The sequence below is a fragment of the Hylobates moloch genome, unplaced genomic scaffold (assembly GCF_009828535.3).
Source record: "Hylobates moloch isolate HMO894 unplaced genomic scaffold, HMol_V3 SCAFFOLD_10, whole genome shotgun sequence".
Taxonomy (NCBI): domain Eukaryota; kingdom Metazoa; phylum Chordata; class Mammalia; order Primates; family Hylobatidae; genus Hylobates; species Hylobates moloch.
In genome coordinates, this window is record NW_026652285.1 from 94,596,541 (window position 1) to 94,624,453 (window position 27,913).

A 27,913-nucleotide genomic window follows, 5' to 3' on the forward strand; every position below is an offset into this window, starting at 1 on the left:
TTGATCCTCCTCATCCCCTGAGGTGGATCAAACACAAGAAGCCCAAATTCAAATTCCACCTCCCATGCCAGCTCCCCTTCCCTGGATATTACCACCAGCATTGAGCCAGAAAGCTAGGTGTCCTCAGTACCTTTCTTCCCCTAAGCTCTAGTGCTAATCGGTTACCAAGCCATGGCACTTCTACCACCATTTCTCTCATCTACCTTCTCCCCACTCCATGCTCTTGGTCCTGCCTCATCCCTGAAGGGCTAACTCGGCACCCTGCCTGCTCTCTCGGACTCCATCCTCTCCTGTATGGCAGCTGTGTTGAGATCTGCGGTGCTGGTCACAGAGCCTGGCTGCAGTGAGGGCTTAATTGCTCCATGCTGGAACTGGACCAGTCCTCAGAGACCATCTGATCTGCTCATTCTATTGTTCAAATGGGGAAACAGAGGCCCAGTGAGGCCTAGCAGCTTGTCTAAGGTCACACTATGGAAGAAGTGACTTGAACTCACTTCTGATTCTGAGGCGAAGGCTCTTCCCATCAGTGCCAGGGCCACACAAGTGTTTCTTGTTTTGAGTGCAGACAGGTGGCTTAGAAGTCAGCAGGAGGCACAGGTGTGGTGACTTGATGGGTTCAGGGCCCAAAGGGAGGGAGGGCCTGGGAGTGGAAGATGGAACCTCATTCAAGCACATCGCTCCTTTCTTCTCACCAGAAACTCCCCCTTCCTTTGGACAACTGGACCCCCACACCTCCACCCTGTCCCCATCCCTTCTGCTGATAATCCCATCTCCTTGCCCTGTAAATGCCAGGGGGCCCTTGATTTGGGGAGGAAAGGAAGGCTGAAGCCGGTCCCGGCATCCTGAGAGCTCCAGGCCCTTCACCTGCCCCACTCCTTCTCCAGGTCTGCCCTGGCTTGCTCTGTCTCCCTAGGGCAGCTGGCTTTTGTCCCAGGGGAGCATGGGAACAGCTTGGGTGAGAATGGGGGAGGGGCTTCCCAGCAGGTCTCACCTCTCCCACCTGGCATAATTTCTACCCTGCACCCAGCGATGCCCAGGAGCCAGCACAAGAACCTCTGAGCCCTCCTGCTGGCTTTCCCCACTCTGGGGCCCACAGGATGGCTGGGTGTGCCGGGGAAACAGGGAGATGACTTGTGGGTGCCAGGACCAGGGGACTTTGGGTGATCTTGGACCCATTCCTTCCTCCTTCTAGGTGTTTCCTGAGCTGGAGAAAAGGAGAGCTGGATGCTGGGATTCTGTAAATTCAGTGGTGGATGTGAGTCTAGCTACAACATGGACCCTGGCCAGCCCTGGAATCTGAGTTCAGAGATCTTTGAAAAAAATGCCTTCTGATAACTGAGCACCTACTACATGCTGGGCACTGCACCAGGAGATTTGTGTGCATTCCCTCATTGAATCTTACAACCACCCTCTGGGATGGTTTTTGCTATTAAGCCGATTTTATAGATGAGAATACTGAGGGCTAGAAAAGATAAGTACCTTGTCCAAGGTGACACGGTCAGTAAGCTGTGGAATCTGGATTTGAACTAGGCTCTCTTGGACTTTGGAGCCCGGTCTCTTCATTTCTGGCAGAGACCTGTGGCTTCAGAGGGCTGAGACCAGCCCATGGGGGAAGTAAGTCCTTCCTGTTAGATCTGTCTGAGGAGTAGTGAGTTTCTCATCTAGGAAACCACCAGCAGGCCAGGCTGGACTGCCCCATTTCTAGCCCCCTTTCTTCTCTGCGGACTGCCCCATTTCTAGCCCCTTTTCTTCTCTACCCTTTTCTGTAGAGTGCGTTAGACCCATTTTACAGAAGGGAACTCTGAGACCCTTTCTTCTCTGCGGGGCAGTGTGTGTGGTTTAGAGGAGCTGCTTCCATCCTCAGTTCTGTCCCTAAGCCCTGGGTGACCTCAGCATTGAGCATCGTCTCTGAGCCTCAGTTTCCTGTCTATATCTAGTGCCACCAGGCATTAGAAACGTAAGTGCTTCAAGGATCTCGGGTGAAAAGCCGCCTTAGCAGCGATCATACACTAATTAATAAAATGCCTTGGCCGGGGCTGGGCAGAGGAAGTAAGCGGGCAGCCGAGGTGACAGCTGGAGGGAGGAGCGGGGGTGGAGCCGGGAAAGGGTGGGGAGGGGATGGGCCAGAGCTCCAGGCAGTGTGCGAGGCGCACGCACAGGAGCCTGCACTCTGCGTCCCGCACCCCAGGAGCCGCGCCATGAGCCGTGAGTGCGACCCCGGTGTCCCGCGCGCCCGGGAATTTTCTTGGCCTCCTGGCGGAGCCTTGAATGCCAGGCTCAGCCCCTCGTCTCTCTCCTCTGCAGGGAGTCTCTTGCTCTGGTTCTTGCTGTTCCTGCTCCTGCTGCCGCCGCTCCCCGTCCTGCTCGCGGACCCAGGGGCGCCCACGCCAGGTAGGCGGCCCCATCCCTCCCCATGGGAATCCCTGGTCCTGCGCCCCTGGCCTGGTGTCAACCCCCTCCTTTCCCCTCCAGCGGGCCCGGCTTCCCCTTTCTGCTCGTGGTGCTGAGAAAGGGGACTGAGGCTGTCTTTTGGTGGATAGGGGCTCCCTGAAGCCCCCCGGGGGTGTGGCCTTGGCTAATGGGCTATCTAGTTCTTTCAGGGGAAACAGCAGACTGGGATCTGGTGCCAACTTGGGGAGAAGGGACAGTCTTTATCCATCCCCCTCACCTGTTCTGGCCCCCAGATGTCTAAGCAGCCTCTGCACCCAACAACTCCGCTGTTTCCTATAGGGGCCTCTTTGGGAGGAAGCCGCAGGCACCAAGGGAAATGAGTTCCCTTTCTCCAGCCTCTAACCGTCTGGAGAACCCATCCTGATTCCAATTGCCAGTGGAGAAGGTCTCCCCTGGTGAAGACCTCGGGAGAACATGAGAGATGGAAATACATTTAGGAGCCGGGATGCTTCCTCTGGGGTGTAAGAGATCCCCATTGAGCAGATGAGGAAACTGAGGCTCAGTAGGTGCCACGATCCCCCAAGCTCACACAATACATGGTGGGCCCAGGATCTGAACTCAGGTCTGTCTGCCTCCACACACTTTGCAAGGTCTTTCCGCAGAAAGCTGCTTCTACCCACAATGGACCCTGAGCCACTTTGGGTTTCATGGGGGAGGTTGATGGAGAAATTCCGCCCTTCCCTCCCCCATGCATGTGCCAGGTTCCAGGTGAAGGAATTCAGTTCCTGGCTCAGCCAACCTTCCTCCCCCAGCTCACCGCTTCTGTGTGTGTGTGTGCATGTGTGTGTGTGTGTGTGAGCGTGTGTGTGTGCGTGTGTGAGCGTGTGTGTGCGTGTGTGTGTGCGTGTGTGAGCGTGTGTGTGTGTGAGTGTGTGCGCGTGTGTGTGAGTGAGTGTGTGTGTGCGTGTGTCCCAGCTGGACATAGTTTCCTTCACCACCTAGCTGTGTAAAATCTCTAAAATGAGGCCCAGAGAGGGCAGGAGGGGGCAGAGGGAATCTGCACTTTCTGCCGTGATGCTCTAAGGATCTGGTGCGTAGGGGAGAGAGGAAAGATATGTACATGGATTTTGGATCAGACCAAGTTTCCTGAAACAGAGGCTTTGGGTGGGTGGCATTTAGGGAACCCAAAGAGAGGATGGAGGGTGCTCTAGAAAAGGGTTTGGGTTGAATAAAAGTCTTGTTTATGGGAAGAGGAGGAGGAAGGCTCATGTGGCTAGCACTTTAAAGTTTACAAAGGTTGGTTGTGCACATCCACCTCTTTGGTGCTCTCAACAGCCCTGCCAGAGAGATGCGTTAGACCCAGTCTACAGAAGGGGACTCTGGGCCGGGCGCGGTGGCTCACGCCTGTAATCCCAGCACTTTGGGAGGCCGAGGCGGGCGGATCACGAGGTCAGGAGATCGAGACCATCCTGGCTAACACGGTGAAACCCCGTCTCTACAAAAAATACAAAAAATTAGCAGGGCGAGGTGGCAGGCGCCTGTAGTCCCAGCTACTCGGGAGGCTGAGGCAGGAGAATGGCGTGAACCCTGGGGGGCGGAGCCTGCAGTGAGCCGAGATTGCGCCACTGCACTCCAGCCTGGGCGACAGAGCGAGACTCCGCCTCAAAAAAAAAAAAAAACAAAAAACAAAAAAGAAGGGGACTCTGAGGCCCAGAGGGAGTGAGGCCACTTGTCTGAATCCTCACAGTGAGCTGGTGATGGGGAGTAGAAGGGGCTCATCAGGCTGCCTCGCTGACCCATCACAAGATGGGTCCCTGGATCAGCCCAGCACTTCCTCTGAGGCCCCATCTGGCCTCATCCAGGCACCCTTGGTGTACAGGTCCCACCCGCCTGTATTCTTTTTTAGTCCATTCATTAATGCACAATGAGCCACGGTCTGTGCTATTTTGTTTTTGCCTTTTCTGTTTCCTTTTATATAATAAATGTTTACACGGAATTGTTTTTTTTCATTCCCAAGGACTTATTTATGCCAGTCTTTGGCTGGGGCCTGGAGACACAGAGCTGGGAGGAGCTGACAGGCTGATGGTGGAGCCAGAAATGCCAACAGACTGTCATCCAAGGGGACCAGGGCTGTGCGGAGCTCATGGGAGGAAGCAGGGGTGTGGGGAGCCCAGGGGAGACAGCAGGGGTGTGGGGAGCCCAGGGGAGAGAGCAGGGGTATGGGGAGCCCAGGGGAGAGAGCAGGGGTGTGGGGAGCCCAGGGGAGAGAGCAGGGGTGTGGGGAGCCCAGGGGAGAGAGCAGGGGTGTGGGGAGCCCAGGGGAGAGAGCAGGGGTGTGGGGAGCCCAGGGGAGAGAGCAGGGTTGTGGGGAGTCCAGGGGAGAGAGCAGGGGTGTGCGGAGCTCAGGGGAGGGAGCAGCTGCCTCTCAGTGCAAAGAATTGAGGGAGGCTTCTTGGATCTGATGACATTTGGACTGGACCTTGAAGGAGGTGGCGGGTGGGGGAAACATTAAGAGACTTGACCAGGAAACACCATAAGGGTAATGTGGAGCAGGAGGCTGAGGATGGATGCGTAATGTGGGGATGAGACTGGAGGCCAGAAAACCAGTTCCGAGGCTTCTGCAAGGATCTAGGAAAGAACGAATGACAGGTGGAGTGCAGGGGCAGAAGGTCTGGGTTGCCCTCGTATTTCCAAGTCTGTGAGTAAACTGAGGGCCAAGCTACTTGGGCATCTGCCCCAGGAAGCCAAAGCCTGTGTTTTGCCTCTAGAGGCAAAGGAGATGAAGAGATGAGGGCTGCACTCACCTAAGAGGGCAGGCGGAGGGAGAGAATGCTGCTTTCGCTTCCCTGGTGGATGAGGAGATGGAGGTCAGCCTGGAGGCAAGGGTGTGTGTGGGGGGGGGGTGGGGGAGGCCCTGAATGCTCAAGTACTTCCCCTCTAGTCTCTGGACTTGACTCAGTGCCCATCTTCCAGATGGGGATAGGGCATGACCTGGCAACCAGAGCTGCGTGCCAGGCACAGGAGCCCCAGGCCAGCTGACCCAGGCACATGGGGCAAGATCCCAGCTGTGCCAAGGCTGCCCGGGCATCTGCGCCTGCTCTCACCAGCACCAGTTGGGTCTGTGGGCCGGGAGAGGGCTTCCCCTCCAGCAGGCTCTTCCAGCTGCTGGGCCTAGTTATCTGGGTCTGGTGCAGTGGTGCTTAGGTGTGGGAACTGGGGCCCAGGCCAGACCAGTCAGGGTCCCCCACCTTCTTTTTTTCTCTCTGGCTGCCAGGTCGCCAGAGCCTCTCTAAATATTATTCTTTAGGGGATTTGGGTCCTGCCTCTTCACTGGGCAGTCTTGTAGCCTGACGCCTCTGCATCCTGGAGGACTCGGTGTTCCCTGGCTGTGCCTGTCCCCTAGTCACGCTCAGTCCTGGACCTGGAGCCCTGACTTTTGCGCTAGGGGGTGTTCCTTGCCCAAACCCTTGGGAAGATTCTGGAACCAGGCAGTCCTGGACAGTCCTCATCTGTGAGGATGGGGACTAGCAGCTTGGCCTTTCGGCTGTGTGTGTCTGGCTTGCAGTGTGGTGTGCTGATCATCTCTGCCTCCACGTGTCTTGGGGACTCAGTGAGAGCAAATGGGATGGTTCTCTGCTGGTGGGGCAGTTGTGGGAGGGTTGTATTGATACAAATAATGGAGAGGGACAGATTGCCTCTACCCAGAGTAGAGGGCCTGGACGTCGAAAGGAAGGCCTCCTTTAGCCCCCTGCTAAACCCCCTTCATGGGATATACAGAAAAATGAGGCTCCAGAGGTGGGAGGGACTTGCCCAAGAATGCACAGCCAGTAAGAGCAGCCACTCTCCAATACAGCTCTCCCAAGCAACTACTTGGTGCCTGGCCCTGTGCTGAGTATGGGGGACTCAAAGTGAATTAGACTTGGTACCTGCATCTCCCTGGTTTTCTTTCTTGATGAACAGGGGTGTCCTCCACTGAGCACAGAACTGAGTTGGCATGAAAACATGCAGGATTAAAGTTAGACCGAAGGAAGGCCTTCCTGTATGAATAGTTCCTAAAGGTCTGGTTGTGGCAGGAGATGGTGATCCCCCTGGGGTCCTGGTTTCATTCATTCTGGATTTTCACGGTTCACTTTGAAGAAATGTGACAAATCCACCTCACATGGGTCATCCCCAGTCTGTGCATCAAAGCGACTCTCCCTTTCCATCCCTTCCCCAAATCCAGTCCTGAGCGCCTCCAGGAGTAGGAGAAGGAGGGAGTTTAAGTCTTGGCCCTGCAACTTCAAAGCAGTGGGGTCTGGGCAAGCCTCCTGCTTTCTCTGGGCCTCACATTCCTCATTGTGCAATGGGGAGTCTCACCTACCTCTCCTAGGAGTGCTGGGGAGATAAATGAGTGTGGGTGTGGAAGGTTGTGGACTTGGTCGGCTGGAGCCCTGGCTTTCTGGCTGGGCTGTGATGGTTCGGCTGTAGTTAAGTGGCACCCAGTCTCCTCTCCGCCCACGCTGACACCTTGGGGCACCAGCGGCAGGCCCACTGTTGTCCTTCCTGGGAGAACTTTTCCTGCCCCGGAGCAGTGGTGTTTATGGAAAGAACATGGGGGTAGGGGAAGGGGGAAGTTGGACGGGCCAGCCTGGGAGGGAGGAGCCCCCAGCTCTGCACAGCCTCTCTTGGCAGAGAGGGTGTGGGCAGCCGTTCCAGCTTCAGCCTCTGGAGCTTGTGGCTCTTCTGCCTGCCGAGGCAGAGCTCTAGGGCCACGGCCGGAGGCCTTCTGGCTCCACCTCAGACAGCTGTTGAGGGCCTGGAAGATGTGGGACTCCTTTGGGTCAGGCTGGGGGTGACCAATCTCCTCACTTCATTTTATTTATTCCACAAACATTCGTTAAGCTCTGGCTACCACATCTGGATCCCAGACCTGGTTAAGCCCCAGCTGTGTGCATAGCCTGTGCTGGGGGAAGAGAAAGCCGGAAGGGAAGGGGGGATCCCTTCTCCTGGAAGCTTATGGTGGAGAAGAGCAGGTTGAATTGGAACCCAGAGCCAGGGCAAGGGAGAGGGAGTATGGACATTAGGGGAAGCCTTCTTGGGGAGGCAAGGCATAGGCTCAGCTGATTTGGAGGAAATGTATTAAGGAGGCTAACAGCCTGGATGAAGGATGGAGATGCTGAGGGTTTGGGGCTAAGGGAGGGGCTGGCGCAGAATGTTTAAGCTGCACGAACCTCTGGAGCTCATTTTGAGATCTCTGCTGTGGCAGGGATGGGGAAATTCAGCCTAGGGGAGGCCTAACCCCTGTGCCCTTAGAGTGGTAGAACTGGACCGTGAGTCCTAGGGGACCTTGTGTGCCAGGATTGGGAGCTGGGCAGTGGGTGCTACAGGGGCTCCTGGGTGGGTGAGAGAGCCAGGCCAGCAGGAGGGGCAAGAAGAAGAGTTCTAGCAGAGTGACAAGTCCTTTCTGGGGGGAACCAGACCTCTGAGCCAGCACTGGGGCTGATCCAGAGGCCTCTTGGCCTTCCTGGGCCTGTGGCTGGGGGTGGTGGGGGCTGGGGTACTGCCAGGCACTTTCCCTGGATCCTGCCTGTCAGGTTCGCCTGTGGCTGCCTGATAAAGCCTTTTTGTCCAGCCTTCTTCCCCTGACCCCTCCCTCCTACACCCCTGCTGGGGCCATTGTGGGGCCGTGGGGAGTTGCCAGGGCTTAAGCAAAACCATTTGCATGATTCTTGTGGTCCTTGCTTGTGTGTGTGTGTGTGTGTGTGTGTGTGTGTATGTATGTATGTATGTGAGGTGGTGTTGCCGTCTTCGACGTGGGGACCAAGAGGACTCTGCTGCCCAGGTCAAGACCTGTGCTGTGAAGTGAGGAGACTGAGACCAGGGCAGGGGATAGGGGGCAGGTCTTGCCCAGGGTCATGATCTCTGATCCTAGAACCCTGAGATGACAGCATTTCATCCTCAGCTGTTCCGGCCTTTCACTACCCTTTTGACCTGCAATAACCAGTTGCACAAAGAATACATGTTCCCTGTAACGTTGGCTCTGAGCCCAGATAAGGAAGTATGTTTGCAGAAAGGAGCCTGGCGTTTTCCGTGTAAGGTCAGAGATGGAGCCTCCTGCCAAGAGCCAGGAGGTTTTGGTCTGCCCAGCTCTGTTCTGTTTCCTTGGCCAAGTTGTCACCTCTCCCTGAACCTCAGTTTCCTTCACTGAACAGTGGTGGTGGTGGGGGTGATGGTGGATCCTACTGAACCTGAGGAGTCTGTAACTTTGCTGCTAAAGAATCACTGAGGCAGATTTAGCAAGGGGGTGGTGGTCTGAGGGATCTAGGTTAGATGCCAAGAGGGATTTCCTTATAGAGTTTCTCCAGGAGGCAGCAGGGCGGATGCCAGAGCTCCATGCACCCTCCCAGGAGATTTTCCAGCCCCGTCTCTCCTATTCCCTTGGTCTGTGACCCTCCTCTGGATCCTAGAGCCCAGACCCCACCCTGATGTGAGCCAAGTCTGATTCCATCAGGAATGGGGGCTGAGGCAGCTGAGACCTTGGAGTCCCCCTCCTCCTGCACACCCACCCTCTGTACCCAGGGTCTGGAAAACTTCTTTCCTTAGACTTGGCTGCTGAGGCTGTGGGGGTGGAGTGGAAGTGAAGGGATGAGCCTTTGGTCTGGTGAGACTTGTGGGGTGATAGGTCTGGCTTTCCCTTTTTCTGGCCTCAATTTCCCCATCTGCAATGTGGACATTATGATATCTGCTCTTCTCTACCTTCTGCAGAAATGGAGGAATGGTGAGGGATCTCGTTTTCCTAGTGTTCAGGTACTCAGAGCCTGGGGTGGTGGTCTGGGAGAAGTCCCCCTCCTCATCCTTGTCCCTTTTCTGACCGCCCCCACCGCCCCGGCCTGCTCTTGCTGCTGGACTCTGACTAGGCAGGAAGTGAACGCTCTAGAAGCCCGGGGCTGTGGAATTTTATCAGCTTTTTCTTAACCTTCAGTGTCACAGCCGGGGACTCTTCTCCTGCCACTGTTTGGTGGCAATAGGGAGGGAGGGGGCACTTCCCCTGGGGGCCTGATGTGGGCTAGGCTGGAGTTCCAGAGCAGGGCCTGGAAATGTCAGGATGGGGGGTTTATGTTCACAGAGGTGGGAACGGGGGGCTCTTGGGGGAACCCTGAAGCCCTGGCACCCAGTGATTCAGGATGGAGCTGCGACTTAAGTCCATGCCTCTGGCCCCTCATTCCCCCATCAGGGGCTAGATAGGGGTCAGGAGGCCACCCTAGCATGGTCGCTGACCTCCATTTCTCACCCACAGTGAATCCCTGTTGTTACTATCCATGCCAGCACCAGGGCATCTGTGTCCGCTTCGGCCTTGACCGCTACCAGTGTGACTGCACCCGCACGGGCTATTCCGGCCCCAACTGCACCATCCGTGAGCTGGACCTTCAGCCCTCACTCCCTCCATCTTGAGCCCTTCTGCTCCCCGGGCCCCTTCTCCTAGACCCTAACTTCCTACCCTCCTCTATGGCCCTGGGCCTGTTCTCCTTCCTTGCCTGGCTCTGCCCCTCTCCCTGACCTGGCTTCAGCATGAGCTCTCACTCTTGGTCCACCCTCACTCCCTGCTTCTGGGTTCCCTGGTGAGTCTTCACCACATGCCCTGGCCCCTGTCCTCACGCCTGGTTCTGGCTCTGTCATGTGTCATTGCTCCCAAGGTTCCATCTTTACCCGCTTCCCCATAGGTGCTACTCTGTTCCATCCCGGCCCTTGTCCTCAGTGCCCCATCTTCCACCCTGGCTACTTCTGGTCCTGGCAGGAGGGACCAACTGAGTGACTCCCACTGCCCCTGCAGCTGGCCTATGGACCTGGCTCCGGAATTCATTGCGGCCCAGCCCCTCTTTCACCCACTTCCTGCTCACTCACGGGCGCTGGTTCTGGGAGTTTGTCAATGCCACCTTCATCCGAGAGATGCTCATGCGCCTGGTACTCACAGGTGGGTGTCGGGCAGGGCCCCCTGACCTGGGGGAGCAAGCAGTCCTGCTAGTCCTTTTGGATTCTTGGCATCCGATAAGGGTAGTGGGTGGGGAGAGTCTATGATGCCTGATAAAAGAAGCCCCAACCCAGGAGGAGGCAAGAACGGGGGTGCAGCTGGGGGTGGAAACACCCTTGTCACCATTATTTTTGCTCTCTGCAGTGCGCTCCAACCTTATCCCCAGTCCCCCCACCTACAACTCAGCACATGACTACATCAGCTGGGAGTCTTTCTCCAACGTGAGCTATTACACTCGTATTCTGCCCTCTGTGCCTAAAGACTGCCCCACGCCCATGGGAACCAAAGGTAAAATGGGGTGAGGAGCTGGGCCTGGGGATCACAGGAGGTGCTCAGTTCTTCTCTTTGGGAAAAATCAGGCAGAAGAACAATTATTGACCCAATTCTGCAGATGGCTAGACCAAGGCAAGACATATGACATGTCCAGAGCCTGGGCTTGAGAACAGGAAAGGGCCGCAGAGGGTCTTGCCTGAGGTCACCTAGAGTCAGACCAATGTTTCCATAGTTCCAGGGTGCCTCTTTGCTTGATCCTTTCTTCTCTAATGATGAGTTGGGTCCTGCTGGGGTGGAAGTGACTTAGAAGTTGAGACGTAGGAAAGAATGAATAATGAGCTATTTATTGGGTGCTGTCTCTGTGTTTGGTTCTTTACAAATGTAAATAGTTTTACATGCTTCACCAGTGTAAGGTACAAATAAGTCACATTTTTTTTCTTTTGTTGCTCAAGACTCCACTTAGCCACACTGACAGGGGTCTTCCTTGTAAGACCTTCCCTTGTCACCTGTAATTATCCAAAAATCTGGGATATTATTCATTTCAGACCCATCAGTTCAGCGTCAAGTACAGAGAGGACAAGAGAGGCTCATCAGTCCACTGCTGCTATACTTCAGTTCCTGCCACATGGTGGCACTGTTGAATGCCAGTCCTGTGCAGCCTCATGGTTATGTGCTTTTTTGGGTTCAAAACCTTGCACCATGTCCCTGCCCGGGTGTCAAGAGCACTACCGTGACGGTTTTCCATCACATGGTTAGCTGCTATTCCCAAAGCACGACCATTCTACCAGGATAGCTGGGTCTTGCCAACTTTGCTGAAATCAATGCTTGCCCAGTGTCAGTGAATGATGATTCCAAATTATGGTTGACAGATCACTCCCTCTAACTTCCCTTTTGGTGGATTTTCTTTAGGGGTACTTGATATTTTTTCCTGCCAGAGGAACCCAGTCAGCCATCTTAATCCAAGTAATTTCCATTGATCTTGAACCTTCAACATCAGGGCTCACATCTTGATGCACTGTGAAGAGATGTCTTTACCAGAACTCAAAAAATTCTGTTCCTTTCTGTGAGGGCATTGGGTGACAACTCATTTGACACTGACATAATTAAGGAAGGCCTCTCAATACTTATTCTAAGGATGACTTGTCTTTATGCCAGACATAGAAAGATTGGCATCATTTAAAATAGGTTGACAGGGCCAGGTGTGGTGGCACACGTCTGTAATCCCAGCACTTTGGGAGGCTGAGGTGGGTGGATTGCTTGAGCTCAGGAGTTCAAGTCCAACCTGGAAGACATGGTGAGACACCTTCTCTACAAAAGAATACAAAAGTTAGGTGGGTGTAGTTGTGTGTGCCTGTAGTCCCAGCTACTCAGGGGGCTGAGGTGGGTGGATCAATTGAGCCCAGGAGGTCGAGGCTGTAGTGAGCCATAATTGTGGCACTGCACTCTGGCCTGGGCAATAGAGTGAGACCCTGTCTCAAAAATAAATAAATAAATAAGTAAATAAATAAGTAAATAAATAAATAAATAGGTTGGCAAACTGCAGCCTGCAGGCCAAATTCAGCCCACCTCTCCGTTTTTGTAAATAAAGTTTTATTGAAACACAGCCACACACATTTGTTTATGTGTCATCTATGACTGCTTTCCTGCTACGATAGCAAAAACTGAATAGATGTGACGTGTCTGTATGGTCTGCAAAGCCTAAAATGTTTACTATCTGGCTTTTTCCAGGAAAAGCTTGCTGACCTTTGATTTAAAAAATTCTACCCACTGGTTCTCTGCCATGCTTACATTATCTCTTGCAATCCTCAGATTCACTGTATCAAATGGGTATCATTTGCCTCTTTTTAAAGATGGAGAAACTGACACTCAGAGAGATGAGATGACTTATCTGTATTCACACAGCTAGCAAATAGCATAGTCAGCTGCAAACACAGGCTACCTTGACTCAGGGCAAGGGAGTTCATGTTTGTTTTTTTCTGTTTATTTATTTCTTTCTGGTGAAATGTTTCATTGTGGAAAAATTGCAAAGATACACAAAAGTTGAGAGAAAAGCAGAATGAACTATGTACCCATCTGTCAGTTTCAACATTTACCCACAGTTTCTTCATCTTATTTCATTTCTCCCCTCTCATATTTTTATAAAGTATTTTAAATCAAATTCTAAAAATCATGCCACTTAAAATTCTAAAAATCATGCCACTTCACCCGTAAATACTTCTAGGGTCTTTTGGTAGAGAGTGGGTTACTTGGTGGTGGTGGAGAGGTGGTCCTGAGGAGGCCACTCTGGGATTCCTGCTTAGGCCAGTTTGCTTGGTGAGCCCAGACGTCCCCAGGGCAGCAAGATCCAGATAGGAGAAGCTACTGCTGTTTCCTACCCCCCAACCAGGGAAGAAGCAGTTGCCAGATGCCCAGCTCCTGGCCCGCCGCTTCCTGCTCAGGAGGAAGTTCATACCTGACCCCCAAGGCACCAACCTCATGTTTGCCTTCTTTGCACAACACTTCACCCACCAGTTCTTCAAAACTTCTGGCAAGATGGGTCCTGGCTTCACCAAGGCCTTGGGCCATGGGGTGAGTACCTAGGAGGGGCTCAGGACTGCTCTGGACCTAATTTGGCACACCCATGTCATCGACAGTGGGCCAGAACCCTGGTGACCTGAGGGAACCCCTCTCTGTCCACAGGTAGACCTTGGCCACATTTATGGAGACAATCTGGAGCGTCAGTATCAACTGCGGCTCTTTAAGGATGGGAAACTCAAGTACCAGGTAGTGCTGGGCCAGGGGGTAGGGCAGAGGGAGGGGTCTCCCATGGTCTCCCCTGGCAAAGACTGCTTGGGCGGCGGGGGGAGGTCTGAGTCATGTCCTGAGAGGGCCAACCACGGGAGTGGGAGGCTTGTGCCAGGAGTGACAGTATACCCTGGGAGGAGGCAGCAGGTATGAGAAGCCAGGGAGGAGCAGATGTGGCCTTCCACGTCAGCCAGGGAGGTGGATTTTGGAGCTCAATAGGAGATAAACATTTGTAGTCTGCATTTATTTATTTATTCCACAATATTAATTGGACACGAGAATATGCCTGGCACAGGTGATTGAGTAGTGACCATTATAGTTATGGGCCCTGCCCTCAAAAAACCACAGACAAACTCTAGGATGCTCATTCTATGAGGGCTTTTGTCTAAATCCCAACTATCCAACAGAAATATAATGTAAACCACATACATAGTTAAAATTTTCTAATGTCCATATTAAAAGAGGGAAAAAGAAACAGGTGAAATGATTTTAATAATACATTTTACTTAATGCAATATGTCCAGGTAATTAGCATTTTAGCATGTAATCAATACATTATTAATAAAATGTATCACATTCTTTTTTCATGCTGAAGCTTCAAAATCTGGTGTATATTTCACACTCACAGGACATCTCAATTTGGATGCTCTGTTTTCACTGGAGTGATCTAATCTGTATTAAGATTTCATAAAATGTACAGCTAAATAAGTAGAGTGACATGTCCGACTTGTTCCACACATACTTAAAGGTTTTCCAATAGCTGAAGTATCAGTTTTAAAATTCAAATAGAAATTAAGATAAACCTAAATAAAATAAATTAAACTAAGTAACATTCTGTTCTTCATTCACACTAGCCACATTTCTAGTGCTCAGTAGCCACACGTGGCTAGTGGCTACCATATTGGATCGTGCAAATCTTAGGCAAGCACCAAAGCAAAGTTTGATGCTGAAATCTTTAGGGCTAAGAATGGTACTTGGCATGTAGTAGTCTCTTGGCGTGTATTTACTGAATGAATGAAGAAGCTGCCATATAATTAGGTACACTTGTAGCTGCCACCAAGGAGAAGCTGTGAGTGCCACTAGAGTGTTTGGATGATGGGTAAAACTTCCCTAGGAAGTTACAAATAAACCCAGAGTTGCATGAAGGATGAGGAGGAGTCAGGGATGCTAAGAATGGGAGAGGGCTTTCCAGATAGAGGGTTTAGCAATTACAAAGGCTTAGAGGTGGAGAGCAGCTTGGTGACTTGGAGGGAGTGTAAAAATGGGAGTGTTTGCTGAGCCTAGTGATCGAGGGTAAGAATGAATTTACGGGAAAGCGGAGATGTCTGTGGGGACCGTGTTAAGGAATTCTACTTTCTGCCAAGAGCAGAGAGAGTACTTGGAAAGGTTTTAAGTCAGCTCATGATGCAAGATTTGTTTTTTTTTTTTTTGTAAAGGTTTTTTTTTTTTTTTTTTCTTTTTTTCTTTTTTGCTTGGGTGCAGTACAGAGACTGGCCTGTCTGGGGATTAGGAGTGGACATAGGGAGCCCACTCAGGGAAAGGAGTCAGAGTGGAAGATGAGGGGGCATTGCTTGAGGTAGTGGTGGTAGAGATGGAGAGCAGGGGACTGATTTTAAGAGACATTTTGGAGGTGGAATCAACAGCCTTGGCTGAGGGGAACTGGCAGCTGGAGGCAGGAGTGGGAGGGAGTTGGTTGTGGGCAGCTGTGAGTGACCCCCAACCCCAGGTTGCCAGGCGGCCCCATCCCACAGGTACTGGACGGAGAAATGTACCCGCCCTCGGTAGAAGAGGCGCCTGTGTTGATGCACTACCCCCGAGGCATCCCACCCCAGAGCCAGATGGCTGTGGGCCAGGAGGTGTTTGGGCTGCTTCCCGGGCTCATGCTGTATGCCACGCTCTGGCTACGCGAGCACAATCGTGTGTGTGACCTGCTGAAGGCTGAGCACCCCACCTGGGGCGATGAGCAGCTTTTCCAGACGACCCGCCTCATCCTCATAGGTGAGGACTCCAGACCTGCCCTGCCCTGGAAGGTCATGCCCTCCATCCCGAGAAGTGGGGGGCGGGGGGTACTTAGAGGTAGAGGCTGGGATTAGAATCCTCGCTCTTCTGCTTAGTGGCTGGAAGACCTTGAGCAGGCCTCTCAACCTCTGTGAGCCTCGGTCTCCAAATCTGTACATTGGGGTGAATAATGATTATAAGGATTTATTGAGATCATGAATGGGAAGGCAACTAGCACATAGCAGGCCTTTAGATAATGGATGACTGTGATGGTTGATTATTAGCTGGGTGACTCAGCACATTTGATTAGCCATCCTCCGTGTGCTGCACCCAGATGCACACTTGTGGTCCCCAGCACGTGCAGGATCAAACTGTAGCTTGCCCGGCCTTCAGGAATCTTCATGTGCCCTTCCCTGCATGTATCTACCTTCCTGCAGCTTGGTAGCTTCTAGGTGACTCAGGGACAGGATATTTTTGTGTTCCCTACGGGGGCGAGTCTGCAACCTAAAATGTCAGATGGTTTCCTGCCTGGGAGCTTGGCCCCTGACATCCCTGTCCAGACCATGTTCGCTCTGAGTCACCAGTAACTCCCTTCCCCCACCTCTGGGCACCACTGGGCATGGCTGGTCACAATTATAGAGCCTAATTCACTGGAGCCATGAAGAGCCAGGCATTAGGAATAGGAACAGTCATTAGAGGGAAGAGGGGCTGGTTCTGAAGTTTCAGCATCGCAAAGACCTTGACCAGAGAGAGCTGGAGGCTGTCCAGCACACTGGCTGGAGATGAAGCTGTGACCAAAGACAGGACCCTAGAGCACCATTTAACTTCCCTACAACCTCATGAGCCAGGTATGATTACCCTGTGAAAATCAAGATTCAGAGAGGTTAAGTGAATTCTCCAGGGACACTCAGCAGATGGAGACTTTGAAGTCTGGTTGCCACCAAAATTTATGCTACTTCCACTCCATCACAAAGGGGGCTCTTCTTGAATGGGAAGGGGTTGCAAGCCTCAGTCTGATCTGTGACATGTGAGTATTGGAAAGGGATTCCCCCTCGCGTCTACACTTAGTATTCCTACTTTTAGCTGACATATATGGACACCCCTTCTTATGCCAGGCGCTGTGCCAGCAGTTTCGCTATATTCATTGTCTACTTCTCTCAACAACCCTAATATAGTATTGCATTGATATTATTATTATTATTATTATTTGAGATGGAGTCTTGTTCTATTGCCCAGACAGTAGTGCAATGGCGTGATCTTGGCTCACTGCAACCTCTGCCTCCCGGGTTCAAGCGATTCTCGTGTCTCAGCCTCCCAAGTAGCTGCGATTACAGGTGCCCACCACCACACCTGGCTAATTTTTGTATTTTTAGTAGAGACAGGGTTTTGCCATGTTGGCCAGGGTGATCTCGAACTCCTGACATTAGGTGATCTACCTGCCTCAGCATCCCAAAGTTCTGGGTTTATAGGCATGAGCCACAGCGCCCGGCCGCACTGATATTATTGTAACACACATTTTACAGTTAAGGAAAGTGAGGTTCTGAGAGATTAAGTAACTCGGTCCAAGCTCAGGTGGCTGGAAATGGTAAAGCCAAGATTTGAATCCAGGTCTGCTGATCCCACAGTCTGTAGCTCCAGGTCGATTTCCAAAAGCCAATTTGTCTAACGGTTAACAGGCCTGAATATCAGTTTCTTACAATGTCTAGTTGCCCAGTTTTAATTTTGTTACAGAATGTTCAATTTGCATCTTCCCTGGCGTTTTGCTTTCTAGCTGGTTATAGCTACAAATGGGGCAGAGGAAAAATTTATTTATAAGAATCCTGTTATATAAGAACATATAGGAAATATGTTTTTTGAAATATATTTAGGGCTAGGCTCCCCTTCTGTCCTCAGTATTCTCTTTTGCCACTGCAGCAGCTCTGAGTGGTCTCCTTGAAGTCCTCCTCTATCACCGAGGATGTCAGCATGATGACAGCTCTCACCAGTAAATCCTCCAGTTTTCCATCTTTTGTAGTCTCTCTACCAGAAGGGCTTCAGGAGGGAGGTCACAAGACCAATTCTTGGACACCTCGTTTGCATGTCCTGCTTAGCTGGGCCTAGAATCTCCCTCTGAAATGTGGGAGTAGCTGGTGCTCTTGCCTTGAGACCTCAGTCAAAATAGACCAAAAGTTCTATTTTCACATCGTGTTACAAAGAGACAAAATGGAAGAGGCCAAACAAAATTAAACATCAACAGCAAGGCCAGGTGTGGTGGCTCACACTTGCAATTTCAGAGCTTTTGGGAATGAGGTGAGAGGAGTGCTTGAGGCTTGCAGTTCAAGACCAGCCTGGATAACATAGTGAGACCCTATCTCTTAAAAAAAAAAAAAAAAAAAGCAAGCTGGGTGTGGTGGTGCACAACTGTGGTCCCAGCTACTTGGGAGGCTGAGGTGGGAGGATTGCTTGAGCCTGGGAAGGTTCAGGCTGAAGTGAGCTGTAATTATACCATTGTACTCCAGCTTGGGTGACAGACCAAGACCTTGTCTGTAAAAATAAAAATAAACACCACCACCAACAACAATAAAGAGACCAAAAGCAAGCACCTCTCATCAACTGGCCTGCTTTCGAAGCTGGGCATCTAAATCACTGTGCTTGGCTGACCTTATTTCCAATCCTGCCCTGCCCAGGGGAGACCATCAGGATTGTCATCGAGGAGTATGTGCAGCAGCTGAGTGGCTATTTCCTGCAGCTGAAATTTGACCCAGAGCTGCTGTTCGGTGTCCAGTTCCAATACCGCAACCGTATTGCCATGGAGTTCAACCATCTCTACCACTGGCACCCCCTCATGCCTGACTCCTTCAAGGTGGGCTCCCAGGAGTACAGCTACGAGCAGTTCTTGTTCAACACCTCCATGTTGGTGGACTATGGGGTCGAGGCGCTGGTGGACGCCTTCTCTCGCCAGAGTGCTGGCCGGGTAAGCCCCAGAGGAATGCTGGTGAGGGCAGGTGGGCTGAGGGATCCAGCAGACCTGGGTCCAAATTCCAGGTTCTTCTTCTGTAAAGTGGGGCTAATGTCACTTCTACAGGGCAGTTGTAAGCATTCCTGCGTGAATTCATTGGTTCATTTGTTCATTCCACAATACCAGACATTACTCCAGGTACTAGAGATGTAGTGGGAACAAGACCTATGTGGTTCTTGGCTCATCTTTTAGTGCTCACATCCTAGAAAGTGATGGCAATCATATGACAGCTAACAGCACTAGGGCCCTTACTGTATGTCAGGCACTGTTCTAAGAGCTTCTCCTATGTTATCAGAATTCTAAGAGTATGTTATAAACCATAGTACAAAAGCCCACCATGCTCTGGGAGTCAGGGAGGGACATCTGACCCAGAGTTGCGGGTTATGGGAAAAGAAGTGACATCTGAGTAGAAATCGGAAGGAGGGATAGAGATTTCCCAGGGTAAGAGGTTGTGTTAGTGGCAGGGGATGGCTGTGTTCCAGATAGAGATGACAGCATGGGTGAAAGGCATGGAAATCAGAGGACATGGCAATTTGAGGAGCAGAAGGACATTCAGGGCATGGTATATGTAACAGTGCCTGCCTGTGGTGTTTATTAAATCATAAGCCTCCACTCTGGGCTGAATTGAAGCTCCCTTAAAGTTCGTACGTTGAAATCCTAACTGCCAGAACCTTAGTATGTGACTGCATTTGGAGACAAGGTCTTTAAAGAGGTAATTAAGTTTAATTGAGGTCATTAGGGTGGGCCCTAATCCAGTGTGACTGGTATGCTTATAAGAAGAAGAGATTAGGTCACACACACAGAGGGAAGGCCACATGAAGATGTAGGGAGAAGAAAGCCATCTACAAGCCAAGGAAAGAGGCCTCAGGAGATACCAACCCTGCTGACAACTTGATCTTGAACCTCCAGTCTCCAGACGGAGGAAATAATTTCTATTGTTTGAGCCACTCGGTCTGTGGTACATTGTCAAGGCAGCCCTAGCAAACAAACACATTCTCTTTCCCTGGAATTCCCAGCCAATGCCTTCCTCAATCTCCCCTTCTCCACATTCGGAAGCTCCCATCTGCTTCATCGCAGTCTCTGGCTCCCCCGTTGCCGCACAGTCCTCTGCTTCTCTCTAATCCTTGTCCCTAAACCCTGTCATGAAGCTGTGGCACACATGGATTTCCATTTCCTTCTGGTAATTTGACTGAAATTAGCATTTGCTGCCCCGGTGGGCAGCTGCTGGCTACTTTATGGCCTCTTTGTAGGTTTCTTTATGGTTCTTTGTGGGGACACAAGACATGAACAGAGACAATAGCCTTTGTGTGAGGCTGGACGGTTTTCAGAACGTTTTCAAGGAATGACCATGATGATGTGTGTGAAAAGCCCCGGCATCGTACCTGGCACAAGGCAGAAAGGCCGCAGAGATGTATTGACTCTCAAGATTTTTTTTTTTTTTTTTTTTGTAAATAGAGATGGGGTTTTGCCATGTTGCCCAGGCTGGTCTTGAACTCCTGGGCTCAAGCGATCTGCCCGCCTAGGCCTCTCAAAATGCTGAGATTACAGGCGACTCTCAGGATATTAAGAAGAGTTGAGTGATGATAAGACAGGGCTTCCCCTGATAACCATCGTCCATGGCTACCCTCTCAGGGGTTCCCATGTGACCGATACTGAGATAACAGCTTTGCATAGTTTATCCCATTTAAATTGATCACAGCCATATCAGGTAGATGCTCTTCCCTTCCCCATTTTTACATATGCGGGAACTCAAACTTAGCATGAATAGCTGCCCAAGGTCCCTATATTAGTTTCCTCAGGCTGCTGCAACAAAGTACCACAAACTGGGAAGCTCAGAGCAACAGACGGAGGCTAGAAGTCTGAATTCAAGGTGTCAGCGCTGCCATGTTCTCTCTCAAGGCTCTATGCCTCCTTGGCATCTGGTGGTGGCCGACAGTCCCTGGCATTCCTTGGCTTGCAGAGGCATCGCTCCAGTCTCTGCCTCTGTCATCCTGTGGTGCTCTCCCTGAGCTTGTCTTTCCTAATTTTATAAAGACACCAGTTATTGGATTGGAGCCCACCCTAATCCAGTAGGATCTCATCTTAACTTGATTACTTTTGCAAAGACTTCATTTCCAAATAAGGATGCATTCACAGATGCAGAGACTTAGGACTTCAACACATACTTAATATTTTGGGGAACACAGTTCAACCCTCAACAGCCCCACAGCTTGTAAAGCTGTAATTGGCACCATCCTCTGCTTGCTTTGCTCATATGATTGCATCCAACCATGCCTTTCTTTTTTGCCCAATTGTAGTTGTTCTATCAAAATGACTATCTCTTAAGTTAAGCATGAATGTTATTATTTCATCCTAAGCACCAGAGCTTTCTTTTCTTTCCTTTTTTTTTTTTTTTTTTTGAGGTACAGTCTTGCTCTCTTGCCTGGGCTGGAGTTCACTGGTGTGATTTCGGCTCACTGTAACCTCCGTCTCCTGGGTTCAAGCGATTCACCTGCCTCAGCCTCCCAAATAGCTGGGATTACAGGCACCTGCCACCACGCCCAGCTAATTTTTGTATTTTTAGTAGAGACGGGTCTTTGCCATGTTGGCCAGGCTGGTCTCGAACTCCTGGCCTCAAGTGATCCACCCGTCTCGGCCTCCTAAGGTGCTGGGATTACAGGCATGAGCCACTGTGCCTGGCCAGCACCAGAGCTTTCTTTAGACTAATGCGCCTTGACTGTTAGTAATCAGAATCTTTTTCTGCAGCCTTTTTTATCTCACCAGGTTACCTGGGCTTTGAGTTCTATTTTCCCTCCCTTCACAGGGGGTTACACTACCTCTTGGTGTAACTCAACGGACTGGGGAGCAGTGTGAGCCACAAGAGAGGTCCTCCTGGCCCATTCCATGCTTCAAAGATGAGGAAGCTGCCGGATGTGGTGGCTCATGCCTGTAATCCCGGCAGTTTGGGAGGCCGTGGTGGGAGGATCATTTGAGGCCAGGAGTTTGAGACCAGCCTGGGCAATATAGTGAGACCTCACCTCTACAAAAATAAAATAAAATTAGCCAGGCATGGTGGCACGTGCCTGTAGTCCTAGCTACTCGAGAAGCTGAGGTGGGAGGATCACTTGAGCCTGAGGAAGTTGAGGCTACACTGAGTCAAGATCGTGCCACTGCACTCCAGCCAGGGCAACAGAGTGAGACAGTGTCTAAAAAAAAACCCACACACACACACACAAAAAAATGAGGAAGCTGAGACTCAGAGGGGCTTCCTGAGAGAGCATGACAGCAGCAGGCCCAGGGGCAGGTCTGCAGCATCACATCTGCTAGGCTGCCCAACACTCTCCATCCTAGCTCAGAAGGGACTCCCACTGGAAGCTCTTGTTCCAGGAACTTACCCAGGCTCCAGGACAGCCTGGCCTGGCTCCCAGACCACTGCTGTGCTTCTCTCTCGGCAGATCGGTGGGGGCAGGAACATGGACCACCACGTCCTGCACGTGGCTGTGGATGTCATCAGGGAGTCTCGGGAGATGCGGCTGCAGCCCTTCAATGAGTACCGCAAGAGGTTTGGCATGAAGCCCTACACCTCCTTCCAGGAGCTTGTAGGTGAGCAGCTGTTTCCTGGATGCAGTCCCTGCCCTTGAGGGGCTGGCAGCAAAGTCAGGGAGACAACAAGGAAATAGAACGGGACAATACATGTGGCAATGTGTAACAACCAGACTTATAACGGGTGTGGAAGTGCTGTGCCAGGGTGGCAAATAATCCTGCTTGGGGAGAGAAGGTGACTTTTCAGCTGGGTTTGGAGAACAAATGGCATTTTCAGTGGGAGAAGAGAGGGAGGAGTGTTTTAGGCAGAGCAATAGAAAGTACAAAGGCTGCCGGGCACGGTGGCTCACGCCTGTAATCCCAGCACTTTGGGAGGCTGAGGCGGGTGGATCACGAGGTCAGGAGATCGAGACCATCCTGGCTAACACGATGAAACCCCGTCTCTACTAAAAATACAAAAAATTAGCCGGGCGTGGTGGCTGGCGCCTGTAGTCCCAGCTACTCGGGAGGCTGAGGCAGGAGAATGGTGTGAACCCGGGAGGCGGAGCTTGCAGTGAGCCGAGATTGCGCCACTGCACTCCAGCCTGGGCGACAGAGCGAGACTCTATCTCAAAAAAAAAAAAAAAAAAGAAAGTACAAAGGCATAGAGGTCAGACAGCAGGTATCTGGGGAAAGTCATAGATGTGGCTGGGGCAAGGAGCTTATGTTGTGGGGGTGATTAGTGATGGGAGGTTGGGGCCAAACCATGTAGAATCTTGGTTTTCATACTAAATATTTTGAGTTTTATTTGGTCTAGTGCTTTCTAAGTACCCACTTATGGGCCAGCTGCATAAAAATCATTTAGAAAGCTGATTAAGATACTAAATCTCAGATGCCTCTCCTACAGATTCTGATTCAACCAGCCTGGGTGGTGCCCAAGAATCTGCATATTCATATGACTAGAGTATATATACATACATATCAATATATACATATACATATCTATACATATATACATATACACGCACATATATATGTGCGTGTATATATGTGTGTGTGTATGCATATATGTGAGTGTGTGTGTGTGTGTGTGTGTGTGTATATATATATATATATATATATAATTTCCCCCAACATCCTCAGCATGTTGGGCAGCCAAGTTGCCAGCCCTTGTCACATACAATGGGGAGCCACTGAAGCAGAGTGTGACATGGCCCATGAGAGTTCCCAATGGAGGATGGATTTGAGGAACTGGTCAGGGAAGCAGGGAAGCTCCACATTTGTCTCCCCTTGGCCACTATGCATGAACATGTGGGTATTGCAGAGTGGAGCAGATTCTGTGCGTGAGTTCCCTGTGATCCTGGAACAGCATCTTAGTTATTCTTTACTCTCCCACGACAAATGGTCCCCGGGGGCAGAAGGAACACTGCCACTGAATTTCTGTGTGAGCTCGGACATGTTACATCTTTGAGCTCTAGTAATAAAAGGGCTTGGCCCAGGCTAAGGTCTTGAAATCTGTCTGTGAAGGAAGCAAGATGGGGAGCATTCTCCCTTTTGTAATGATCAGGTAATTAGGGCCCAGAGTTGCTCAAGGTTATAGGCTGTTTGGTGGCAGATCTAGGCCCCTGACTTTCTCTTTAGTAGCATTTTCCTTCCCTAGACCCTGTCCCTGAGGAGGGGCAATTTGTGCTTTTCCTCTTGTCCCTTTTCTCCAGTGCCAACCACGCCAAATTCTAGGGCACATGCTCAGTTGCTCAAGTTATTCTCCTGGAGTCCCTATTAGCCCCAGAAAAAGGTGGACCTGGAAGGGTCCCACCCTAGGTTGACCTTAATGGCATCATGGATCTGATGCTAGCGTTTCCCCTTATCTCCTTGTAGGAGAGAAGGAGATGGCAGCGGAGTTGGAGGAGTTGTATGGAGACATTGATGCGTTGGAGTTTTACCCTGGACTGCTTCTTGAAAAGTGCCATCCAAACTCTATCTTTGGGGAGAGCATGATAGAGATTGGGGCTCCCTTTTCCCTCAAGGGTCTCCTAGGGAATCCCATCTGTTCTCCGGAGTACTGGAAGCCGAGCACATTTGGCGGCGAGATGGGCTTTAACATCGTCAAGACGGCCACACTGAAGAAGCTGGTCTGCCTCAACACCAAGACCTGTCCCTACGTTTCCTTCCGTGTGCCGGATGCCAGTCAGGATGATGGGCCTGCTGTGGAGCGACCATCCACAGAGCTCTGAGGGGCAGGAAAGCAGCATTCTAGAGGGGGGAGCTTTGTGCTTGTCATTCCAGAGTGTTGAGGCCAGGGCTGATGGTCTTAAATGCTCATTTTCTGGTTTGGCATGGTGAGTGTTGGGGTTGACATTTAGAACTTCGAGTCTCACCCATTATCTGGAATATTGTGATTCTGTTTGTTCTTCCAGAATGCTGAACTCCTTGTTAGCCCTTCAGACTGTTAGGAGTGGTTCTCATTTGGTCTGCCAGAATACTGGGTTCTTAGTTGACAACCTAGAATGTCAGATTTCTGGTTGATTTGTAACACAGTCATTCTAGAATGTGGAGCTACTGATGAAATCTGCTAGAAAGTTAGGGGGTTCTTATTTTGCATTCCAGAATCTTGACTTGCTGATTGGTGATTCAAAGTGTTGCGTTCCTGGCTGATGATCCAGAACAGTGGCTCATATCCCAAATCTGTCAGCATCTGAGTGTCTAGAATGTGGATTTGATTCATTTTCCTGTTCAGTGAGATATTATAGAGCGGGAGATCCTAAGGTCCAACAAGAATGCATTCCCTGAATCTGTGCCTGCACTGAGAGGGCAAGGAGGTGGGGTGTTCTTCTTGGGACCCCCACTAAGACCCTGGTCTGAGGATGTAGAGAGAACAGGTGGGCTTTATTCACGCCATTGGTTGGAAGCTACCAGAGCTCTATCCCCATCCAGGTCTTGACTCATGGCAGCTGTTTCTCATGAAGCTAATAAAATTCGCTTTCTAAAGTTGCCTGTTATATATCTCTTTTGGTCCCATCCTCCAAAGCAGAGGCAACACTGGAACGTGGCTAGCCTTTCTCGTAGCCACGGCTGGGCGTGCTAGAGGTTGCAGCATGAGACTTTCTGCTGGGATCCTTGGGCCCATCACTGTATAGACATGCTACCACTGGTGCTTCCTTTCTCCCTGCGTGCCAGGCACTGCCCTTTTCAGGAAGTTCTCTTAAAATACCCATTGCCCCAGCCCTGGGAGATATAACATTCAGTTCCCACCATCTGATTAAAACAACTTTCTCCCTTACAGAGCATACAACAGAGGGGGCACCCAGGGAGCAGAGCACATACTGTGTTCCAATTTCACACTTTTAATTCTCATTTGTTCTCACACCAACAGTGTGAAGTGCGTGGTATAATCTCCATTTCAAAACCAAGGAAGCAGCCTCAGAGTGGTCGAGTGACACACCTCATGCAGGCTGAGTCCAGAGCTTGCGCTCCTCTTGATTCCTGGTTTGACTCAGTTCCAGGCCTGATCTTGCCTCTCTGGCTCAGAGTCAAAGACAGAATGGTGGATTGTAGCCTCCACCTGATATTCAGGGTACTCATTCAGTCCCAAATATGTATTTTCCTAAGTGCTTACTACGTGCCAGTTCCTGTAACAGGTGTAGGGATACAGCAGTGAGTAATCAATACAGACAAGGCTCTGTCCTTATGGAGCTCACACTGCAGTGGCAGAGAAACAGACCATGAATAAGGAAACAATGAAATAAGATATGTACAAGGTGAGTGTGACTTCCTTCTAACCCCCTCTGCTCTGTGCTCCCCTATTGCGCTCTCAAGACCAGAGACCCAACAGCAGTGATCTCAGGGCAGATAGCCCTCCACTCCAGCTCTGAGACCCTTTTCTCAGGACCTCCGTAGGCAGCAGAGAGAGAGGACAGAGGAGTAAGATGAGGGGTTGAGGGAAGGTTCTTCATGATCCACACTTTGGACTTAGCATTTCTCAGGAAGAGCTATGGCCCAGAAACAACAGGGGAAACTAGAGTTCAGTCTGACAGTCCTTGGGGTTAAGTCTCCTGTCTTATAGTCCAGAAACTCCTGTTTCTCCTTAGCTGGCTGGAAACTGCTCCCATCATTCCTTCTGGCCCCTGCTGAATGCAGGGAATGCAATCCTTCCCTGCTCTCACAGTTGCTCTGACATAGAAAGATCCGTCGGGTGCTGGAAGTCTCCATGAAGAGCTTGTGTCCTGTCCTTTCTTGTAGATTCTATTTCCCCTCTTCTGCTAATACCTCTTACTTTGCTTGAGAATCTTCTCCTCTCTGATTAATTTCAGCCTTGGTGGTTCTATCAGAGGTGCATTCTGGCCAAGGGGTGGGCCTATGAATCAATCCTGGGCAATCAGACACCCTCTCCTTAAAAACTGGCCCATGGAGACTGAGGTCACTGTCTCTGATTCATCCCCACAGCTGGCTCTGACAAGATGGTCCATTCGTTCCTGCTTCCGAGATCCCCAGGGCAGCCTGGATCCCTGCCCTTCTCAAGACTTTAGCTTTTCCTTCCATCCGGTGGCCTATTCCAGGAATTCCTCTTTTGCTTAAATCAGTTGGAGTTTGTGTCTGTTGCTTGTAATCAAGCCTTTATGGCTGCTGGACTGAGTGACACAAGCACTTTAATAGCCTGGAGGGACTTTTAATCAGTGAAGATGCAATCAGACGAGTGTTTTGGAAAGAGCACCCTAGGGAAGGGTGGATGACAGAGCAGAGCAGGAAGGACAGGAAGCTGGCAGAACTAAGGAGGCTGCAGCTGTGGTCCAACCAGGAGCTGATGGCAGCTGGGGCTAGGGGAAGGGCTTTGAGGATGGAAGGATGGGATGGGTTCCAGAGGTATTCCTCTCTTGAATGCAGGTGACTAGATTAGGTAGACTTTGCTTAGTATGGACAACTGCACATGAAAGTTTTGCAAAGGGAAACAGGCTAAACACACCAAGAAACCTTCCTCAGAGTGAAGAATCTTAATGCTTGTAATTTAAACGTTTGTTCCTGGAGTTTTGATTTGGTGGATGTGATGGTTGGTTTTATTTGTCAGTTTGGTTGGGCTATAGCACCCAGTTATTTAATCAAACACTAATCTAGGTGTGGCTGTGAAGGTATTTTGTAGATGTGATTAACATCTACAATCAGTTGACTTTAAGTGAAAGAGATTACTTAAATAATTTGGGTGAGCTGCACCTAATTAGTTGAAAGGCCTCAAGAACAAACACTGCAGTTTCCTGGAAAAGAAGAAACTTTGCCTCAAGACTATAGCCATCAACTCCTGCCTGAGTTTCCAGCCTGCTAGTCTGCCCTATGGATTTGAGGTTTGCCAACCCCAACAATTGTGTGAATTAATTTCTAAAAATAAAGCTATATACAGCCATCCTTTGGTATTTGTGGGGGATTTGTTTCAGGATCTCTACAGATACCAAAATCTGTGGTTCCTCAAGTCCTTTATATGAAGTGATATAGTATTTGCATATAACCTATGTGCAGTCTCCTGTATAACTTCAATCATCTCTAGATTACTTATAATACCTAATACAGTGTAAATGTTAGTTGTTATACTGTATTTTTTCTTTGTATTATTTTTATTGTATTTGAATATTTTGATCTGCATTTGGTTGAATTCACAGATATGGAACCCATGGATATGGAGGATATGTGCATATATATATATATGTATATCCTCCATATATATATATATATTCAAGACCGAATATATATATCTATACAAGACCGAATATATATATATCTATATTCAAGACTGAATATAGATATATATATTCAAGACCGAATATACATAGATGTATATTCAAGACCGAATATACATAGATGTATATTCAAGACCGAATATATATATATTCAAGAAGTTCTCTTAAAATACCCATTGCCCCAGCCCCGGGAGATATAACATTCAGTTCCCACCATCTGATTAAAACAACTTTCTC

General features: G+C 50.3%; 1 protein-coding gene across 1 annotated transcript; it reads left to right on the top strand.

The window, feature by feature from the left end:
- The first annotated feature begins 2,132 nt into the window (after positions 1-2,132).
- Positions 2,133-27,401, top strand: PTGS1 (prostaglandin-endoperoxide synthase 1). The gene is made up of 11 exons (XM_032165062.2): positions 2,133-2,205; positions 2,305-2,391; positions 9,668-9,784; positions 10,202-10,342; positions 10,544-10,687; positions 13,059-13,240; positions 13,352-13,435; positions 15,208-15,454; positions 18,121-18,407; positions 21,887-22,034; positions 23,832-27,401. The coding sequence occupies exons 1-11, from the start codon at positions 2,199-2,201 to the stop codon at positions 24,185-24,187; spliced, it is 1,800 nt and encodes a 599-aa protein (XP_032020953.1). The 5' UTR covers positions 2,133-2,198; the 3' UTR covers positions 24,188-27,401.
- The last annotated feature ends 512 nt before the right edge of the window (positions 27,402-27,913 follow it).

Excerpts from the sequence above, each read along its gene's own strand:
- PTGS1 (XM_032165062.2), top strand. Across the intron at positions 9,785-10,201 it reads CGGCCCCAACTGCACCATCC|CTGGCCTATGGACCTGGCTC; the intron begins GTGAGCTGGACC and ends CTGCCCCTGCAG. Across the intron at positions 13,436-15,207 it reads ATGGGAAACTCAAGTACCAG|GTACTGGACGGAGAAATGTA; the intron begins GTAGTGCTGGGC and ends CCCATCCCACAG.